Here is a 20,423-nt window from a genome sequence, read left to right as displayed (position 1 = left end):
AATAACTTTCCGGTTTAACTCTGTTGATTAGAAAGGCTCTAAGACAAAAAGAAATTAGACAACACCATTTGATATTGAATGTAAATGTTGATATAAATAATATACATTTCTAGATAAAACAGAATATTAGAAAAAGATAAAATGTTGAATTTATACTACAGAATAATTTTGATCGAAATAAAATCTTCTTTCTTGAATTTGTCAAATCTAGCAATTCGATCTCCTTTAATTCGTAGCGTTTATAGTTCCACTTAGAAATAAAAAGAAATTCTATAAATCGTATTTCTTCGCAAACATAATCTTGTTAAATGCAACGAACAAAAATCACGTAATCGTTTCGCCGGTTTCACGGCCTTCACGTTATTATTCTCACAATTTTGTTTATTTACACTCGGCGAACCTCCGGTCTTCACAGGATATTATTGTTGGAGCCCATCTCGCGTATCCGTAAGATTCAGAGGTCGCTTTTAAAAGTCATACGAACCCTCGTCGTCCTCTCTGCTGGCTTTCAGGCCCATCCTGTACACGCCACCGGCCACAGCGCCACCGATGAGTGGGCCCACCCAGTAGACCCACAAATGTTTATACTTATCGTCCACCACGGCTGGACCCAAACTCCTAGCAGGATTCATACTGCTGCCGGTGATGCGCACCGCCGCCATATGAGCTACCGAAATTGTCAAGCCAATCGCGAGTGGGGCCCAACCTTTCACGTCGGTCCTCTTGGGATCCGTAACAGCGTGCACAACCAGCACCAGCAGAAACGTAATGATTATTTCCACTGCTACACCCTGAGCGTCAGTTACTTCAGAGTGCAACGTGGTGGCGCCGAGGCCAAGGGCGACTTGCGGTTTAGGTAAAAGCAGCTGGAGAAAAAAACGATTTAATTAGATAAATGATATCATGGTAAATAGAAAGAAACCTATATGATTATCAAGATGCGGATTTTAAATGAGGGGATGCACAACTAAAAAAGAATAGAGAATATAAAGAATATCTGTCAGAAATTGTTACAGTACATGGTTTCCGATCGGTTAACATTCTCTAAAAGTCTAATTAGATGATCTATAAGAAGAATACATTAATAACCACAACGAGCGCTCATTTAACTGTTGAATCTACTGCAATGTTTCAAATTGTTTGCAATAATTCATAATAGATTTTCTTTAACAATTTTACTAATTAATCGTTGAATTAACGCGAAAGAACGACGGTATTATTCTACATTTTTTCCTATTTATAATTAGATGTTTCCTCTTTTTTTACTATAAATTAGATTACAATGGCGGAGCAATAAGATTAAGGATTAAAATAAAAATAAAGTATTTAATGTCGGTTTATATATATTCGTTGAAATTAATTCGGGCTATAAAAGATACGCAAATTACTATCAAGCATGCACGCATGCACGCACGTGCGCGGTTGTCCCTCACACGCGATTCAGCTGGTCGGTTCGATCACGACCAGTTTCTGATGTAACGGATGTACGGAGGAGCCGGGGGGAGGGGCGAACCTTGACCTTGCACAACGGCGATTTAATTGATACGAGTGTAAGACGGGGCACTTTCGGAGCCCCGCGCCAAATCGAAATGACAGGCTATCAACGATCAATTTCACGCTTCGGCCGGACAATCATTGTGATTACGCGCGTGTAAGAAACGTAAACGCGTTTAAATGTCGAACGCGCGATGCGTCGGTGATCTCACCGGAGTGCGTTTTATAACTTACACAATATGATGCTCTTCAGTGATTTAAGTTTTTAAAAATTTCAACTAGTTTTGATAGTAAAATAAGAAAGAATTAAATTTCGGCACGCGATTAAAGGAACTACGCGGTATATAAAATTCACACACAATAATAATAAGTACTGTGATCTAGCTTTGACCGTTATTTTCCTTCTTCTTGTTTATTGTTTAAGAAAGAATTAAATTTTAAATATGATAATAAAGATGAAAGTGGCTGTGATAATTTCTTCTCCATATCTTAATTAAATAAATAGAATAATAAATAAAGTTATATATATCGCCATATAATCCGACCGTATTTCGGTATTTTTGTTCTTATTTTCGAAGAATTGTTTTCAGGAGATATGGAAATCAATTTGAAAATATCAAGTATATTACATATATTTATGTAATATACTTGATATTTTCAAATTGATTTATGTAATATACTTTTATTTTTTTTTTATTACTATTACTTGATATATTACATAACTAAGTTTATTTAGTTCTCTAAAAAGAAATTAATTGGATGTTATGGTAAATTTTGGAATTTTTATTACGTACTTTAAGAACAACAGCTCCTGCTATAGCACCGCAACACTGACAGACCGCATAACAGATGGTTTTGAGAAAACTGCAATTTCCACTGACCAAAAGACCCAACGACACAGCCGGGTTTACATGACAGCCGGAAATCGGACCTAGAACCTATAAAATAGAAAAAATATAATATCGTAAATTTTTATGATTTTTCATAATTCCTCTCTTACGTAATAAAAGTAAAAAGTAAAATTTTAATTTATTAATTAATTTTTAATTTTTTAAGTAATTTTTTCTTCGAAGATCTTCTAGATCTTTATCATAGATGTTGCGAGAATTTTTTTGACACAGATCGGATGCTCTAACATGCACCAAGCCGTTCTTGAAATGACTGTGTCATAAGTTGGACCATCACTATCCTAATGATTAAAATAAAACGCATTCCAAAGCTAGCAACATTATGGTTTCGAATGATCTATTAAAAGAGATTGTTATAACAAAGATACTCCGCTTTGTTGAGAGGTGACGATCCAATAAAATCTGTTATATGTATGTTCCGGATAGATTTGAATCCGGATCTTCGGCACAGAAAGTAGCCACGCTACTCGACACCACGATTGCCACAATTTATTTACATTATAGCCCATATTTAGAACGCGCTTTTACGATGTTAGCGTGTATTTAGCATATTTAGCATATATAGTTCATTTACATTACATTATATACTGTAGAATTTCAGACATAAAAACTCGTCTTTACAGCGAATCTACAGATATTATAAGCACAGATCAGGATTTAAAGATAATCTTTTTGACATAATTTTTACATTGTATTTTTTGTATACTTTTACATTACAACTTTAAAGATTGTTACTTTGTCGATAATAGTTGTGGTTATGTCACAAACACACATACGCTATCGCGCGCGTGTTGTATCTTCCATTAGAAATTATTGTGAGAGTGGTTTACGATCCACTTCTCGAACGGCGAGCTTGCGGCTAATAAAACCCGAACCGTGAGAAAATTTCTAAAGTCTCTTTCGTAATCACATCCCACGCCCGCCACAAACTCAGAAGAAAGAGAGAGAGAGAGAGGAATAAAATTAATTTTTCGAATTTACTTCAGATAGTTTTTCAGCGATCAATACCGTCGCATTGTTTTGACAATTCCAAATTGTGTGTGTAAATCCCCTGCTTGTAAATTCCTCTCACGGCATGTCATTACGGAGAGATCGCATAATTCGAAGCCAACTCGAGGACAACTTGACTTCACCTTCTCGTAGATAAATCTTGGGTGAACTTTATATGAATGGGTGGTCTTTATATATAAATGTCTCTAAAACTGTTTTATGACAATAAAAATGTCATACTACAATACGACATTGTATTTAAAAAATATAAACAATAAAATGAAAAATAGGACAATAGAATAGATAAACAAAAATATAATCAAAGGATAATTATGAATATATATATCTGCAAGGTGTTTTAATATATTTGATAGTGTAGAAGATCCTTCAAATTAAAGCATAAACATGATGTATTTAGAGAATCGATGTTTGATTTATTGCAGCATTGCGTGTGGTTGCTAATCGATAGCAGATGGTAGTCGCGGTAGATGAACACGATCTAATTCATATGTACAATTTGCACGCAAAAATTACCTGAGCCTGCTCGTAAACTCACTTCGCAAATTGCTCGTAAACTTCCACTTGATATTGACGCAAACATTTTACATTAATAATAATGTCGTTCAAATATGATTATAATGCATGATATAAGTTGCATTAGACTTGAGTGCACGCAACAATTAATCGATTACTTTGCAAATAATAAGTGATAAGATGCATTGACACATTAGTTCAATAAAAATTTCTTTTTTACGATAACACGTGCCAATACCCAGTAGAACACATTATATCATCATGACATCAAAATAGTCTCAAAATAACTCCAAAATGATCATTAAAAGTCACTTTTCAATCATTTTTACTATTCATTACGTCATTTTAATTGACGTTATTGTAATTTGTTGTCTTGGTTGGACAATCCTGAAAATGATCAAAGCAAACATGATGCTCTCTTTCGCGTTTACATAAACAGGAAAATACCCGATTATATTTTATAAATAATGTGTATTCAAAAAGATTTTATTAAAACGCGCCGATTTAATAAAAATTCCCGGACATGTCGGGTAATTATCGCAGAACGATATGTTCCTTTTTTCGCGAACGCGTCTCGATCGCAGAATCCTTCGGCGTGATCCGGCGTGCGAGACTCCGCAGACTTCACGGCGTCAGACTCGTCTAAGTCGGTTGGGGCCCGGCGGGCCCGGGATACGATGCGTGCCCCGACGCACCGCGGCCCAGTTCTCATGCACGTCGGCAAGGTCTCGGCTTGCCGCGGGCAATCGGCACACATATGCGCCGACTACGATTACGCAAGTGTTCTCTCTCTCTCGTCTCTTTTGTCCCTTTATCTCTCTCGATTCTTGATCCTCATCAAAACGTGTCCGTTCGTCGATCTTCCGACGAATCCACCGATCGCGAACTCTATCGAGATGTCTACGTAATACCTACGTATCGCGAATTTGCACCATTAGTCATCTAAAATTCGCCTAAGGGTCTAAAGTTTAATCGTCTAAAGTTTGATCGGTGAGTTATTGCGAGAAAGAAAAAGTATCGCGAACGAATGTACAGGGTGTCCCTGAAGCGGCCGCTTTTAACTTCAACGAGAGCCTCTCTTTAATGAGAGTCTCCTTAATAAAAGATTTTGGCCGAGAATTGATTTGCAATTGAAGCAGGCGAGACCGACGGTCCTGGAAAGTCAGGTTCTTTTGTGTTGAGTTGCGACTGTGCGATAAAAGGGACTCTGCGACATGGCCTTGTGAGTTACCAAGTGAAATGAAAAATCTCCGTGTCACATGGCTTTAATTGACATGTGCTCGCAAGGGTCCGTCTGGAATATAGGTATATAAAGCACGTCATATTTTGAAGCGCGCTTTAAAAGGGAAAGTTATGCCACTTTCCGCGACTCATCGGCCTTGTCTTCACGTTGTTGTTCCGAGAAAAGTAATAAACGGACCCCCAAACGCACGCGTGAATTTCGCACATATTTCGGCAAGCCTTATTTTGCTAAAGTCCCGAACACCTATCTCGAAATGCCTTGTATTTCTTTACCAAGTACGATTATTTGAAAGACTCACGCAGATCTTAATTATCTTTTAAATTCGAGTTTATAAACCTTATTTATTTTCGGTGAAATTAAATGAAAAATCGACAATCTTGTTCCAAGTTTTTTTTTAGCAATCATTTTAATCAAATACAGTTATTCAAAAACTTGATGACGGCCCACCAATTCTCAGTAGATATTTTATAAATTAAATCTTTACTTTCGGCAAAATTACTCCGAGAGTAATCATCTGATTTTTTTATTTGAACTCCTATAGTGTTTCAACATTTAAATTAAAATTACTATTATTAACTACATTTTATTATTGATTATTTTACGATTTATTAGTATTTGAGAACATTATAGATTTAGTCATAATTTTCTGAGAAAAGGTAAATATATATAGAAATCAAACAAATATTAAACGAAATAAACACGTTAAGCATAGCTTATTATATGACAGTATTTCTAAAAAAATTAAGATTTTAATTAATAGTGCAACACTTTTTTGTTTTTTATGGAGTTACATATTTAAAAATTCCTAAAGAATGTGTAACTATTATTAAAAAAGAAGATATGTTAAAAAATATCCGTACACAACAATATTTTACAATAATTTACATTTTTTTGCTATTGGGATATAAAAACATTAGGTGATTCTATTCCTGGATCAAATAAAAAATATGGAAATCCCGTTCCAAGTTTTTTTTAGCTCATGGTTTCAATTAAGTGCGATTGTGCGAAAAGCCACATCAATCTTAAATCTTCACTTTTAAAGTTGACTGAAAAGTGTGGCAATCCTGTTCGAAGTTTCTTTATTACAGTCATTTCAACCAATTGCAATTGTCGGATCCCTTCGCGGGCTTTCATTCGCGATTTCTTTAACGCTCTTCAATTAGAGGTCAAACGAAAAATAAAATTAATTTCCAACATCCGTTCCAGTCCGCCGTAGATCGTGCGATTTCAAATTATCTCGCGGTTTCGCGCCCTCGGGGTCTTACGACCCACAGCCCGCGGTCATGCGCTCCCGCCTGCAAAGTGCGCAGGATCGGATTCAAAGAGGATAATGCTACAAGCTATTGTTTGATTAAATAAATGATGAATAATTAAAGAATAAAATATTAAAATAAAAGACGGAATATGTGGCAATCGTTGTCTTTTCTTCTATTCGGAAAAGATAACTTTATCCAGATAATTCCATATAACCAACCCGTGTTTTAACGTCTCTTCATTTCTTCGCTAACGCTAATGAATACTGAAGTGAATGAATTACCGTATAATGGGGTAGCTTTGGTTTAAAGCTCGAGCCAAATATTTTTATTGACGATGAAACTCATTCAAAATAAAATAAATCCGAACCTGACATTGCATGTTTATCGTACACGTGCCGCGTTCCTTTTTCGCGCGAACGAACGTGCACGTGTGACGCGCGTTGCTCAAACTTCGTTACGAATTAGCGACGAGCAGGTGCAAGGAGAATCACGCGCGGTAAATTATCCTAGACCTCGTCCACAGAAAACGATAGGCAAAGCTGATCGCCTTGAATCACTTTACTGTCTCCTCCGAGGCGGATCATCCTTTATTGTCATTCCAAATCACGGAGATTGAAGGCTGTCAAATTCGTAGTAAAATTATAGACTTTCAAACTTACAAGCGTATCAAGTGAAAAAAGCGTCCGATTGCAGGAGAGTTGCTGACTTTTTCAACTTTACTCTTTAAAAACGGGATAGTAGCTAATACATGCTGTATGATTCCAGTGAATTAACAACGACAAATTGATAACGTCAAATTGCACGCTACCAGCGAATTACATACGTACATGCGATCCACTCGATTTTATTGCATGACGTCGGATAATTAATTTAAGCTACACGTTAAGATATAAATTTGATTGTTATTTATTTTTTATTATCTTTATTTATTTTTTATTATTCAAAGCATAATCGTGATAAGCGTGCCGTGAAACCTAAGATAATAATGATAATAAATAGTAACGAAAAAATGGGATTGAGATATCGAGAAAGTGTTTCACACCAGTAATGGGAGAAGGATCGAAGAATTCAACATTAACGAGATGCGTGCAAATTTACGACGCAAATTACGCGTCTCTCTCTCCTTTTCAAGACGAACCGTCATCGTACGTCGACTCGTTCGAGAGTTAAATACGACGGAGCACGAGCATTAAATAATAGGCCCCGCCAACGTATTGTCAGTAATTACTGTAAGGTGTCTGGCCCCGCTGTTCCGTTACAAATTTGTACACGTTGTCGGCGGCGCTCCTGCAGCGTGAAGTCGCAGGCTCGGATCCGCAAACTTCTCGAAAAGGGAAAGAAGAGAGAGAGAGAAAAAGAGTCTAATCTAAATTATTTCAGTATATCGTATTATAATATATAATACAATAATAAAAATTCATTAATTTAATTAATCAACAATATATTTAATTAAACAATAGTAATGAAACATTGTGTTGATAATAATCAATTAATAATTACTAATTAACAATAACAATTAAAAAATGTGTAATCTCCTATTAACATTTGTCAAATTTATTTTTAGCTATATGTTGTATATCATGATTTATGATTAATCCACACAAAATATATTTCAAAAGATCCTTTTAAATTGCACAATGATGATGTATTTTGTGTAATATAATTATTTTATTAAACAAATTTATTCGACTATTGTGTTTGTGAATTTTCCTTTTTTTTTTAACTTTTCCAAATAATCGATCAATTAAATAATTTAAAGATGCATATAACTGGCGGGTATCAGGCTCATCAATCTCTAGGATCCATCAATCTCTCCTTATCCTTTCCAGTGCGGGCCTGCGTGTAGAGACGTAATTGGGCTGCATGACGCACATGAGCTGCAAGCGTAGGACAATGATCTTTTGCCTGTGGGTCTGACTTGCGCAACGATGCACGAGGGAGCGGTCCCTCTTGGGGCTTGAAAAGGCCCCTAGCAAGATGACTCTAATGTTTGCCAAAGGATATGTCGTTCTTACTGGAGAAGTCAGATTTTGTCTTAGATAAATCCTATTCTAGATGTTTCTGCTTCTTCGTACACTCAATCATAGCCATCATTTCCTATTTATTGCGTCACGCTGAAGCTTTTGAAACGTTTTATCAATTTCTTCTTTATCGTGAAAAATTTTGATTGTGCCTAACAGAAAAGACTTGACAAACTCTGAACGAAATATTTAAATTAAACATAGATAAAATTTTGAAATTTATAATAATAATAATGTTTTCTTGTCTTTATTTTTCATTTAATTTGTACATTATTTTATTTTTGTTTCTTGTTAAAATTTACAAGTGCATTTAGTCATATTTTTTTTTAAATACTGATATGAAACAAAGCACTTTATTCAAATTCATCTAATTTTGTTTAGTACGATTTCTAAATAAGATAGTAGCAAGTAAAATTTTGGAAAATGTGGCAGATTGCCGAAAAAAATCGCAAAAATGTGACGCAAGATCGTAAGGCTCGGGAGAAAATGAAGTATCGAAACTTAATGTCGAAAGCCTTGGCCCGGCTCTAAAACCAATATTGGCGGGTATACGAGTTTTATGCAAATTCTTCCGAAAGAAAACAATGCGGCGTGTCACAGTGCGTATTGCACAAAGCTGACGACAGAGATAGAAAAGTATAAAGCGACATTAAAGACCGAGAAATGCCTTTCAACAATGATTAGCAACTCATCATAAATCAATGATCTTAAGAAAGCGAGAAGAGCAATTAATATGTCGTGTGACAAACGCAAAGCAAAATGTAAGAATCACTTATTACTTTTAAGCTTCTATCTTGTTTTAAAAATGGCGGAGATTTAAAACACGAAGAGCTCACTATTCGTGTGTATGGATAATTAATAAGACACTCCCTTGTGATTTCTAAAAAAAAAAGAAGCTTTTTACTTCAACTAATTGCGTCCATTTAATCTTACGTCGTCACCCATCTAATTACATTGACTTCATTAAATTAAAGTGCTATTTTAATCAAACAAAATTGAATAGGGCGAAGATCAATTTGATTATGAGTGAGACATAGTGTATTATGTTCCCAACGCCTTAAAAATTAACTTATTACCGCTAATGAACAATATTTGTAATGACAAAATTTGTAATGGAAATAATATCTTTTATCTTATCTTATAAAAAATTTTTCAAATATTACCTTTAGAAAAAAATTATTATTTTTGTATTGAACGCGCAAAAAAACAATTGGAAATAATTGGAAAATCCACTTAAATTAATATTGTACACTATTCGCACCAATAGATGTTTTATATAAGATGATTATTTTAATCGATTAAAATTAGAAAAAAAATATTATGCACGTAAACACTCTTTGATAGTATTTTTCCACAAGAATATTTATGCACATTAATTTAACAATATGAATATGATATATTGGCTGAAAAAGAATATATACTAGTATTTAAAAAAGAAATCAATTTTGCCAAAACAAAATGCATGTTAATTAATGTGCATTGTGCACGTTGAGATAGATCAAGTTTTAATAACTTTAATTGACAATATGAAATTATGAAGACACTTAAATCAGTTACACTGAAAAAAAATTTATTTTTGTCAATAGTACTGACAAATAAGTAAATATTTATGGTCTAATAAGATTCTTATATTATTTAAACATTTACAGTAAATAAAAACTTATTGAATAAAAAAATGATAATTGAATCAAATTAATAGTTTTTTGTGTCAAATAAATATAATGTTTACATTTAATAATATTTGCTTAGAACAATTCAAACTAAAATTTATTAAAGTTTAATTTTTTTTCAGGGTAGAAGTCGTTCATCGCAATTTGTAGAAGAGATCCTTTAGGACTTTCCTCCTCCATTAACGATGCCAACGACCAGTATTTTCCGACGATCCGAGTCCGCTGCTATTGCATCTTGCGTTGCGCAAGAGCATGTTGCCCTCGCTCTTCTCGCCTCGCACATGAAGAGCCGCACATTTGCGTATAATGCGGGGCGAGATGCGTGCGATTTGCATTCGAACAGAACAGGATCGACTGTGACTTTGCAGATCTGCGTCTCCCTTCCCACCTTCCCATTCTCACTCTTTCAACTTTTCATTCTATGCTCTTCCCATTCTCCTCACTCTCTCGTCCTTCGACCTCCTCCCTTACGCGTAACGTCCCTTTCTTTCTTTTTCTTTTTTCTTTTTTTATTAATATCGCCATCCTTAACCAGCCCACGCAAAACAGACGGTAGAACGCAGGATGAGGAATGGTTGGACTGCACAAAGTTGCAAGTGCATGAGGGATTTTAATAATAACGTTTGCGTAAGCTTTTCGTGAGCTGCTCTTTATTCTCTCTCGTGAAGTCCAAATTCGTTGGATTGTAAACTAAAGTAGTATCATTAATCGATAAATTCTTTAAAATGAGATTTAAATTTTTCCTAAATTGTGATAAATATTAGTCATTTAAATTTTTTGTTGCTATTATTAAATATTTGTTACGTTTATTATACTTATAAATACGTATGAATCGAATTTTTTTGTATAAGCAATTTTCTTTTAAATTTAGAAAAAAAATCGATCAAAATACGGTCAAAAAGCTTCGATTAAAATTAGAAAAATATATATATAATTAATTTTAATTAAATATATATGATTGGATTTCATTTAAAAAAATTTAGAAATTAATTACAATCAGAAATCAATTCAATCAAATAGAATAAAAAAATTTCAAAGAGACATTAAAGTTCTATTGTAAAAAAGAGCACTAGATATTTAACAATTTATTCAGTTTGTTTTTATTTATTAGCACTAACATTTAACTTAATTAAAAAATTTAATAGAAGACTTTAGGGTGAAAAAAGAAAACAATTATACGTCAGATAAATTTGAAATGACGAAGAAGTAGAAAAAGACAAATGTCGGTGACACAAGGTTGCACGATTTTAATCGCGGAGAATTGCAGGTTTCGCAAGCTAATGAAAAGTGCGACGTACACGACGGCTCTCGTGCTTTTTGCCAGGCCTACATCTCGGGAACACCCGTGTCGCGTGGAAGAATACACGTTTCACGAGCACGTATTAATCTCTAAAAGAAATATTAGCATACTCACGAACGGATGTTATTTACGGCCCATTATAACATAAGAATTATTACGCAAACAAAAAAGGTCTAAAAAAAGAAAGATTATCCTTATCTTGAATTAATAATTATTTATATACAATAAATTGTTATGTTATATTAATGATTAAATAAACTTCTATGCTAATCACGTTAAATTACACATTGAATTCTAATTGAAATTATTAATAAACGTAAGAGATCATATGTGTAATATTTTTCATTATGTAAAATTTATATTAAGTTTTATTGAAGTCAAAACAAGATTATCAATAATTTAATCCTTAATGATATGTTTCTTTAATAATCATAAGCATACCAAACATATTGATGCAACTGGTATACTATGAGATCTCTCATCGTGCACCAGATCCATCACAATTATCTTGAATAATTATTTCATCTAGATAAATATGTGGGCTCTCTCAAATATTTTTTCAGCGCTCCTCATAGTATGTTGTTTGTCCAAGTTTCTCTCTATCTTTCTCTCTTTTACTAGCAAGGAAAAAGCCACTTAATGCTCTATCAATAGTCTTATTGAGCGACGATCAGTTGTTCACAGCGCACTTGTATAAATTATAATTTTTATCTTACAATATATAGAGACAGAACGAGACAACCGACCTATAAATAATAAGCGGCTATACAGATGTCATTAACATTTGTTCCTCACGCCGGCTGCGCAAAGCGATTGGTATGACAAAACCGATCGCTATATAGACAACACTGTCCGTTAGTACGAACAAGACTTTTGGCATTCATTTCTCATTCTTTTGAAACTTTTGGATCAAGAACGTACATATCTTAGAACGAAGAATTTTCGTTTGAATCGTCGTACAAAGCGACACCGACGAGTGGCTAAACAATACTTTAAGACGATTATGGCATACAATTGATGTACTTATAATTAGATGTCGAGGTTAGAGACAGAAGCGTATCATACTATAATTTTAGCATCAAGAATATCAATTTTTCAAAAGTTTACAGAAGCACAAATTGTTATAAAAGAGATGTATCGTATACAAACGCCTGAGAAAGTGTGAGAAGCAATTTTTTACTATAAAATATGAGATCGCTAAATCAAACTTATATTCTAGTTTAAGAAAAATGTATCATTGACTATTAACTCACTCTTCAGAGAAATAATTAATTTTTATTTGCATATTTCTAAAATTTAAAAAAATTTTAAAAAGTGATAAAATTATAAATTTAAAAAATATTTAGGAAATTTTATAAAAACATTTACATATATGCATATAATAATAATGACTACAGTTAATAATATGGTCAAATAAAAGTCAATACAACGTAATCGTAATACATATTTAATATATTGTAATAAAATTTACAATATAACGTGTGTAGAGATAATGTTGATTTAATTTGGAGAATTTTATGCAACTGTGATTATTCTTCTCAAAAACAAAAAAACTAATAAAATACTTTAATATAATATAATAAATTAACATGAGCTCTTGTAAAAGGCTAATTTTCTAATTAGACTTTTACTTCGAAATATCAATTTAAAATTCCAAAGAGATGTTTTTAAATTTATTTTTAAATTTTCTATCGTCTCTCCTTCAATCGTCGTTCTCAATCGAGTTCGGATTTCATTATTTATATCTCTCCTCGTTTCCTAGAATAAAAATATTCTATGCGATTTTTAGAGCACCATATAGATCATATTCGTGTTACGAGCTGTCGGAAAGTAAAGTATCAAAAGGGTAACTCACAGACGGAATAATAGTGAGCGCTAGACTCTCGAGTACCAGCTCCGGATCTTTCGAGTAGGTTGTCAGAAGCCCCCGGGGCACAATTGCACCATCTCCGGACGGAGTTAGACCCCCTTGGGCGAACCGGCGGCCTTATTTACCCTTCCACCTCACGGAGCCCGGGCGGCCCACACATATGTGAGTCAATTAAAACGTCGCAAAGCCGAAGTTCACGATCCTTTCACGAAAGGCACAGATCGACAACGGAAAATGGATCGAGGAAAAAAATGGTCGAACGATCGATGTAGTCAATTTAGAAAGACTGGTCTCTTAATTGAAGAAGACAACGAGGAGAATTAAATTTAAAGGGTCAATCGATGTGATGAATCATCTCGATTAAATGTATCTGAAAAACATTTTGCTCGTGACTTGCTAATATTATTGATTTGTTTATACCATTTAATTATTAATGTGATTAATTTTTATTTTATTGTTTTTATATATATGAGATATATCATTTAAAAAAATACTTTGTAGAAAAAGACATTATCTCTTAAATTAAAGAGCCGATATTACTGTGGCGATATTTATTAATCAGTATTAATTATAACAATTATTTTACTCTTTTACTTTCGTTTTTGCTACATTCACGAACAAAGTTTGAATCGGGATGACAATTTCTGGCCTTCCCACGCCCAACCACAATCGTCATTCATCTTCTCGTAATCGCGTCGCGTGGATTCTGATTGATACAAAGGAGGCCGCACGAGTGCTCTTCACAAATCGGCCGACCGTTCGCCGAAAGTTCGCGTGTCGACAGAGCAGCGTGCTATAAACTGTTTCGAGGACGAGGTCAGCCCGCGAATTCGAAAGGACGAGCCGCAAGCGCGATTTAAGGATGAATCCCTTGCCCCCATTATTTCTCGTCTATTTATCCATCTCAATGAACAAACGCTGATCCGGTCTTGCTCATGCAATCGCATATCGAGAGTGCACTCATAGCAGAAGTGCGCGGAATTGTGAGAAACTTATTGCGAAAATTTGCCTCCGAACACTTCTAAAGATCTTCTGACTTATATTTTCATTCCCAAAGTGTACAGAAATAGAAAAAAAAACACCAATATTTCGATTAGTACAAATTTAACTCTATTCATTCAAAAATAATACATTCCTCAAGGGCGAATGAGAGTGCAGCGTTGATCTTGATACGCAATAAATAATAACTCTTATTATTGAATTAAATTGAAAAATATAATTTATTCAATAATGGACAAAATATATACGTTTCGACTCATATAGAGTCATCTTCAGTACATTTCCAAATTAAATATATTAAAATAATTTTTTTTATTCATTCAATATTGTCGACTTATTACGATATTCAATGATTATTAATGTTCCCTTTTTCATCGTTTTAATATGTATTTTACTACTATTATTTCATTTTTCTTCGTTTTTTATTATATATGTATAACTTTTTTTCTTTAGGTTTTTTCTTTTAACTCGTAATACAAGATGTATAATGACAAAAGAATTAAAATGACAACACAATCGACATGATATACAAAACATCAAGCGCAAAAAATTAAACAAATCAAGAAAAAAAACTCTTAAATGATGATTTCGTAATTTTGTATTACGGCATTTCAGGCGATTGCTACCGATAAGAATTAATCATTCGCGAGAATCGTACGTGATATCACGTGGCGGACGAGCATATCCTCCGTGGTATCCGATTTCGATCGAAACGCGATTAAAGGTTACCTCGTTTTACCGGTTCTATCTTATCTTTGTTACTCTTTACACATTTTAAAGAACGGTGATTTCGATTAAAATATGTCATACTTTGTGCATCTTATACGCTTTACATATAAGCAAATTATCGCAAGAACTAAAATACTCCGTCGGTGATTTTTCTATAAAAAAAAATTTGTAAGCCAACATCTCTATAATTTAATTTTTATATCTACCTTTCTCTTCTCAATATTTTATTTTAATATTATTTATAATATACTAGGATCGCCGATGGTTATTTGATAATTTCTTATCCTTGTTTTTGGTGAAAAATTATTTTGATATCATTTGTATTGTTAGAATTATTTATATTTTATATTCACATATTTTCAATATTCTGTATATAATATATATCTAACAATTCTCAAAAAATTGAAATGACTGTCAAAGTTAAAATGGTGCAGATTCTAGTAATGAAGTACATACAAATAAAAGTCAAAGTATATTAATGAAAGAAAAATTACATCACATATCAAATGCGGCATGTCGAATCTCTTAAATAAAAGGTTCGATTCACGAAAGAAGAATAAAAATGACTAGAAGAGTCGCGAAATTTAAGCTAAATGAATGAAACCCTGTTCTGAAGTGCTCAAAATATAATATATTAAAAAAGCATATGTATGTGTATGTGTACAAAAATATATTTAAAAAATGTATTATATTAAGATAAGACAAATTAAAATAAAGTTATGAAGTCTCTCTCTATGTAGAAAAAATGAATAATTACTATTAGCCACCAATAATAAATTCTGCACAAATTTTATTATATACATATCTAACAAAGGTAAGTCACTTTTATCATTTATTTAAAATATAAAAAACGTTAATAATTAATCATTCCTGCGGAATTCATATGTATTTTTATAAACGCTCTGTAACAATTCTTTTCAAGCATGTTTGATTCATTCAGTGAACATTTGAAATGTAATCATGATCGACATGGCTCGTTTGGCGAAAATCAAGTTAGTACGAGAGATGCTTCGTAGAAAAAGGAAAGGTTAAAACAGCTATGAGGTATTAATTAATTATTAATCGTGACATAAAACGATGTGACAATACATGTTTATCTCTCATGCGCTTGTCTCCGTTAAATGCAAATATCCGATCGGACGATCAAAAGGTTGTAGAGTAATCCTTTTTCTAGCGTTTTTAGAATTTCCCTGTATGCTGTGCGAAGTCCTTCAGTTCATCAACTTTTTTTTACAAAATTACATTGCTTTGTATAATTTTAATACTTTCTAAATGGAAATAATTTTGTAGAAAATTATGTTTTTGCGGGTTAATTAAAATGTCCAGATAATTAATGGAGATACTTTACTTTGTGTATTATTGCTTAAGACAGCAACTATTAATCAGTAATCAGTAATTATTTTTTTTAAATGCAATTCTATTTAAAATGAGTTTTTTAAATAATATTATACATCATTGTAGAATATACATTGATTTTTAAAATGTTATGAATAATTAAAATTTATTATTTAGTTACTAAACTTATCACAATTAGGTATTGCAAAAAATTTATATACTCGCACAGGTTCGCACATATAAAATATTATATTGCAATGAATTAATTATTAATTATTATTGAATAAAAATTAATTTTTAAATTGTACATATTTCTTTGTAGAAAAAAACAATTCTTTTCGAGAAATGCGTTTCTAAGATTTAAGAAAAAGTAGAAAATATTCAAAGAAGGAAAGAGAGTGCTTGTGAACGTATAAACATATTTTTTACGAGCAAAGATAAGAATTCACAGGGAGCGTAATGAAATATGCTAGATAAACAAATCTCAGACGACGTACGTCCTTAAATAATAATAGGACACGAAGAAAATTATATTGTATATCGTTATGTTTTGATCTGAATTGTATGCGAATCACTTTTAAATTTGACATCATTTTTATGTGCGAATTGACGTTAGAATTGACAATTATAGAACCGATGAATAACTTATATTGTATAATAATTGACAAGCATGTGAGAAATTGCGCCCCGGTACATATTATTATTTAAAATGCATTAGGGGAATTAAATTAAAAGTTTTTTGTTATATACTGAAGATGGACACATTAAGGACTGAAACGTTTATAATTATGTAATTTTTAGTATTATTAAATACACGAGATTTTCGCTACTTTGAACCAACGTGTGGTATATGCTCCTTCTTCTTATTTTTATCCTTAAATATTCTTATCACAATTGTCCTTTATGTATGAATTATTTATATATAAATTATTTGTGTTTTAACAGGAATACACACGCAGACAAAATACCTGCGATAAAATAAAAAAAATATATCATAATTTTAACAAGACTCGACTTCAATTATAAATAATTTATTGTGTTATCTATTACATTGCTGTTAAAATTAGAAAATATATTAAAAATTGATTAAAAAATTAAAATATATTAAAAAATCAAATTTATATTCTAATTTTTGAGTCTTTTATATCAAATATATTATTAAATTATGGCTAATGATAAATTCGAAATTTAAATATAAAATTATTAAATGTGTAATTCCTTGAAATTAAATTTTAGATTTTGTCTTGTACTTTTATATTAATTTTATTACAATATTAATTATCTTTTTAAGAAAAAAATTGCAGAATTATTTGTTTTTATGATAACAAAAACAGTGACTCACCTGTGCTAAACTTGCCACCGCCAAACCGAAAGTGAATGCGATGTGCAAAACACTCGGCGGCGTCATATCCCACGAGATGCAGGAAGCGCAACCTAGGAGGACCAGCAGAAACGTGCCCAGGATCTCGGCGAACAACATCACGAGGAAGTCGAGCTTGGTAATCTCCTCCAGGCCAACGAATTCCTTCATGCCTGCAAAAGAAAATCGGAAAGTCAACTCCAGCTGCGATTCGATCCATTTCCCGAAGAACTTGATGAAATTAATCTGCGTCTAGCTTTCGTAACTTCAATTTTCGCAACGGCGGTATAATCTACTTGTTTAAGAAAATTAACTTTCGTCCAATTTCACAAAGAATGCTTCTTGCGCTTTCTGCACATTTATGGCGAGTGAAGAGATGAAATTAAGAGGCGTAATTAAAACAAGCAAATATCCAGATTAAAAAACCTAGATTAAAGTATAATAAAAGAGTTTGTACATTATTAACTTAAATCGTAATTTCATCGTCTCTATTCTGTTAGATTGCACTTTATTTACAATTTGTTAATTTATGATTTTGTTAATTATGATACTTGTGATTCCTTACAGTTTATTAAATTCATTATCTTGTTCTCTATAAATTTAGATTTATTTATAATTTGTTTGTTAATCTGCAACTTAGTTTATCAATCGCAGTTTTTGTAGATATAATTTTATAGTTTATTTATTAAATTAGTTTGATTTTATCATTTTACGGATTAAATTAGCTTCAAAGAAAGGGGTTAAAATGTGATAAACGAATAAGAGAGGGAAACTAATAAATTCTTATCACACCCTTCAAGATATCAAGCGTAAGAAACATATGTTCGATCGTCTATTGAAGAGCATTGAAGTGGATTTTACAGTTGTGATTAAAACGTACGATTAAAAGGTGTCCGCGATAACGTCCGAAATAATATGTTTGATATTAATTACAGACAAAAGTTAAGACATGTTCGATAAATTATCGTGAAAAATTTCTTGAAATATCTATGAATGTCGGACTACTTTTAAGTAGGGCGATCATTGTGAAACAATATTTGTCCGTGAATCATAATTTCGCAAATATTAATCACTAAAAGAATTTTGAAAAAATACTAAGTACATTAATGTACTTTTAAATATACCTATTAATTTATAGAATATTTATATTTTATATCTTGGTTTTATGCACAATTTTCGCATTTTTTAATTTATATTGCATATTTAATGATTCAATAAATTTTTATAATATATGAGTTTATTATTATTCTATTTATCTTTTTAATAACTATATACCATATCTCATCTTTTTAAAAAATAAATAATTTATAGCACACAGTTTTTGATTTATAAACTTTAACATCAATTTTGCTTTTTCCTTTTCAAAATTTTTTTAAATTTATAATTTTGATCGTTTAAAAATTTAGTAAAGAAAACTAAAGTCACAAATGAAACAACTAAAAAAATTAAAAGAAAATAGATTGCAGATGACAAAAATAATTATTCTTTCATAACGCCTTCTATATTGTTTATGCTTTAGATTGCAATTAGGATCACTCACGTTGTTTGCATATATAATTTACTATCTAGTCAACAAACGACTTGGTATATCTTGGTATACATATATGCATTGTCATGACAAGCGTTACCTTGAATCTCATCAGTCTTGTACAACGTAACATTGATCGGCTACTTCCTTTTTTTTATACGGCGCGATCGAAATAAAAATTCAACCGTGAAGATAATAAAAAAAGTTTCCTGTTACATGATCTTCTCGAACATATCGTTAATATATATATATATTCTAATTTCAAACTTATCATTATAGATTTTTAAGAGAAACGCGAATATTTATAATTACAGCACTCTTATTTTTTGTTTATATGTCTTTATATACTTTATATGTTTATAAATTATAGAAAATGTTTATTAAATCTCTTCGTATCATCAATCTGTGTTGTGGTTTTCAATTATCTGACTACACTTAGTAAAGTCCTATCTCTCCCTGACTAGATCCAATCACACATGTCCCTTAGGAATAAAACGTATATACGATAATTCTCATAAAACCAGATTATACGGTGTAATAACATTAAATATTTAAATTTATTCGCGATGTGACAAGTATAATTAATCAAGTCTATCTGGCACATTCTCGTTTTTTTATCCTCAATATGATATCTTTAATGTAAAGAATTCCCTCGACATAAAAAATATTTAACATTTAATCATTAACATGTCACACATTCACGCCCTGATGAAGTAAACTGCAATGTTCATCAAACGTTGACATTTAACGATGTATCAAGACGATGTATCAAGAAATAACCCGCAAACCGCACAATTTCTTTAAAGAAAATTCTCATGGAAGCCTCAAAAGTATTATGTCAACACATCCTGAAGCTCTCTTCAATGTTTTCACGGATATTGGATAGCTCCTGTACCACGTACCTTTCCACGATTTGCTCATGATCACTCCGATAAGAAATCGTTCTTCAAAACCACTCCCGGTTCACTACTTTGAACTCCCCGCAATCGCCCGGGAAAATTGATCCTCCACGGCAAAGATGAGTTCCTCTTTCAATAAAATCCTACAAGTGCAAATCTCCTCGGAAACCTCCTCTTCGTGTTTTTTGCGGACTCTCGACGATGGCAGCGTGTTTGAATCGCACAACGTGGAAAGGGAAATTTGGAGAACACCCCGGGGTTGTTGGAAGAACACAAAGAGCGGTGGA

At 32.3% G+C, this 20,423-nt stretch overlaps 1 protein-coding gene across 1 annotated transcript; it reads right to left on the bottom strand.

Moving 5' to 3' along the window:
- Positions 1–252: 252 nt before the first annotated feature.
- On the bottom strand, positions 253–20,423 carry LOC108773656 (aquaporin AQPAn.G). The gene is made up of 4 exons (XM_018539529.1): positions 20,140–20,423; positions 17,692–17,882; positions 2,289–2,432; positions 253–866 (listed from the first exon to the last, which is right to left on the bottom strand). Exons 1-4 carry the CDS (start codon positions 20,156–20,158, stop codon positions 468–470), a joined length of 753 nt encoding a protein of 250 aa, XP_018395031.1. The 5' UTR covers positions 20,159–20,423; the 3' UTR covers positions 253–467.

The sequence above is a fragment of the Cyphomyrmex costatus genome, unplaced genomic scaffold, assembly GCF_001594065.2.
Source record: "Cyphomyrmex costatus isolate MS0001 unplaced genomic scaffold, Ccosl1.0 scaffold216, whole genome shotgun sequence".
Taxonomy (NCBI): domain Eukaryota; kingdom Metazoa; phylum Arthropoda; class Insecta; order Hymenoptera; family Formicidae; genus Cyphomyrmex; species Cyphomyrmex costatus.
Note: the sequence above shows the minus strand (reverse complement) of the source record. Positions and strands in the feature narration are given on the sequence as shown.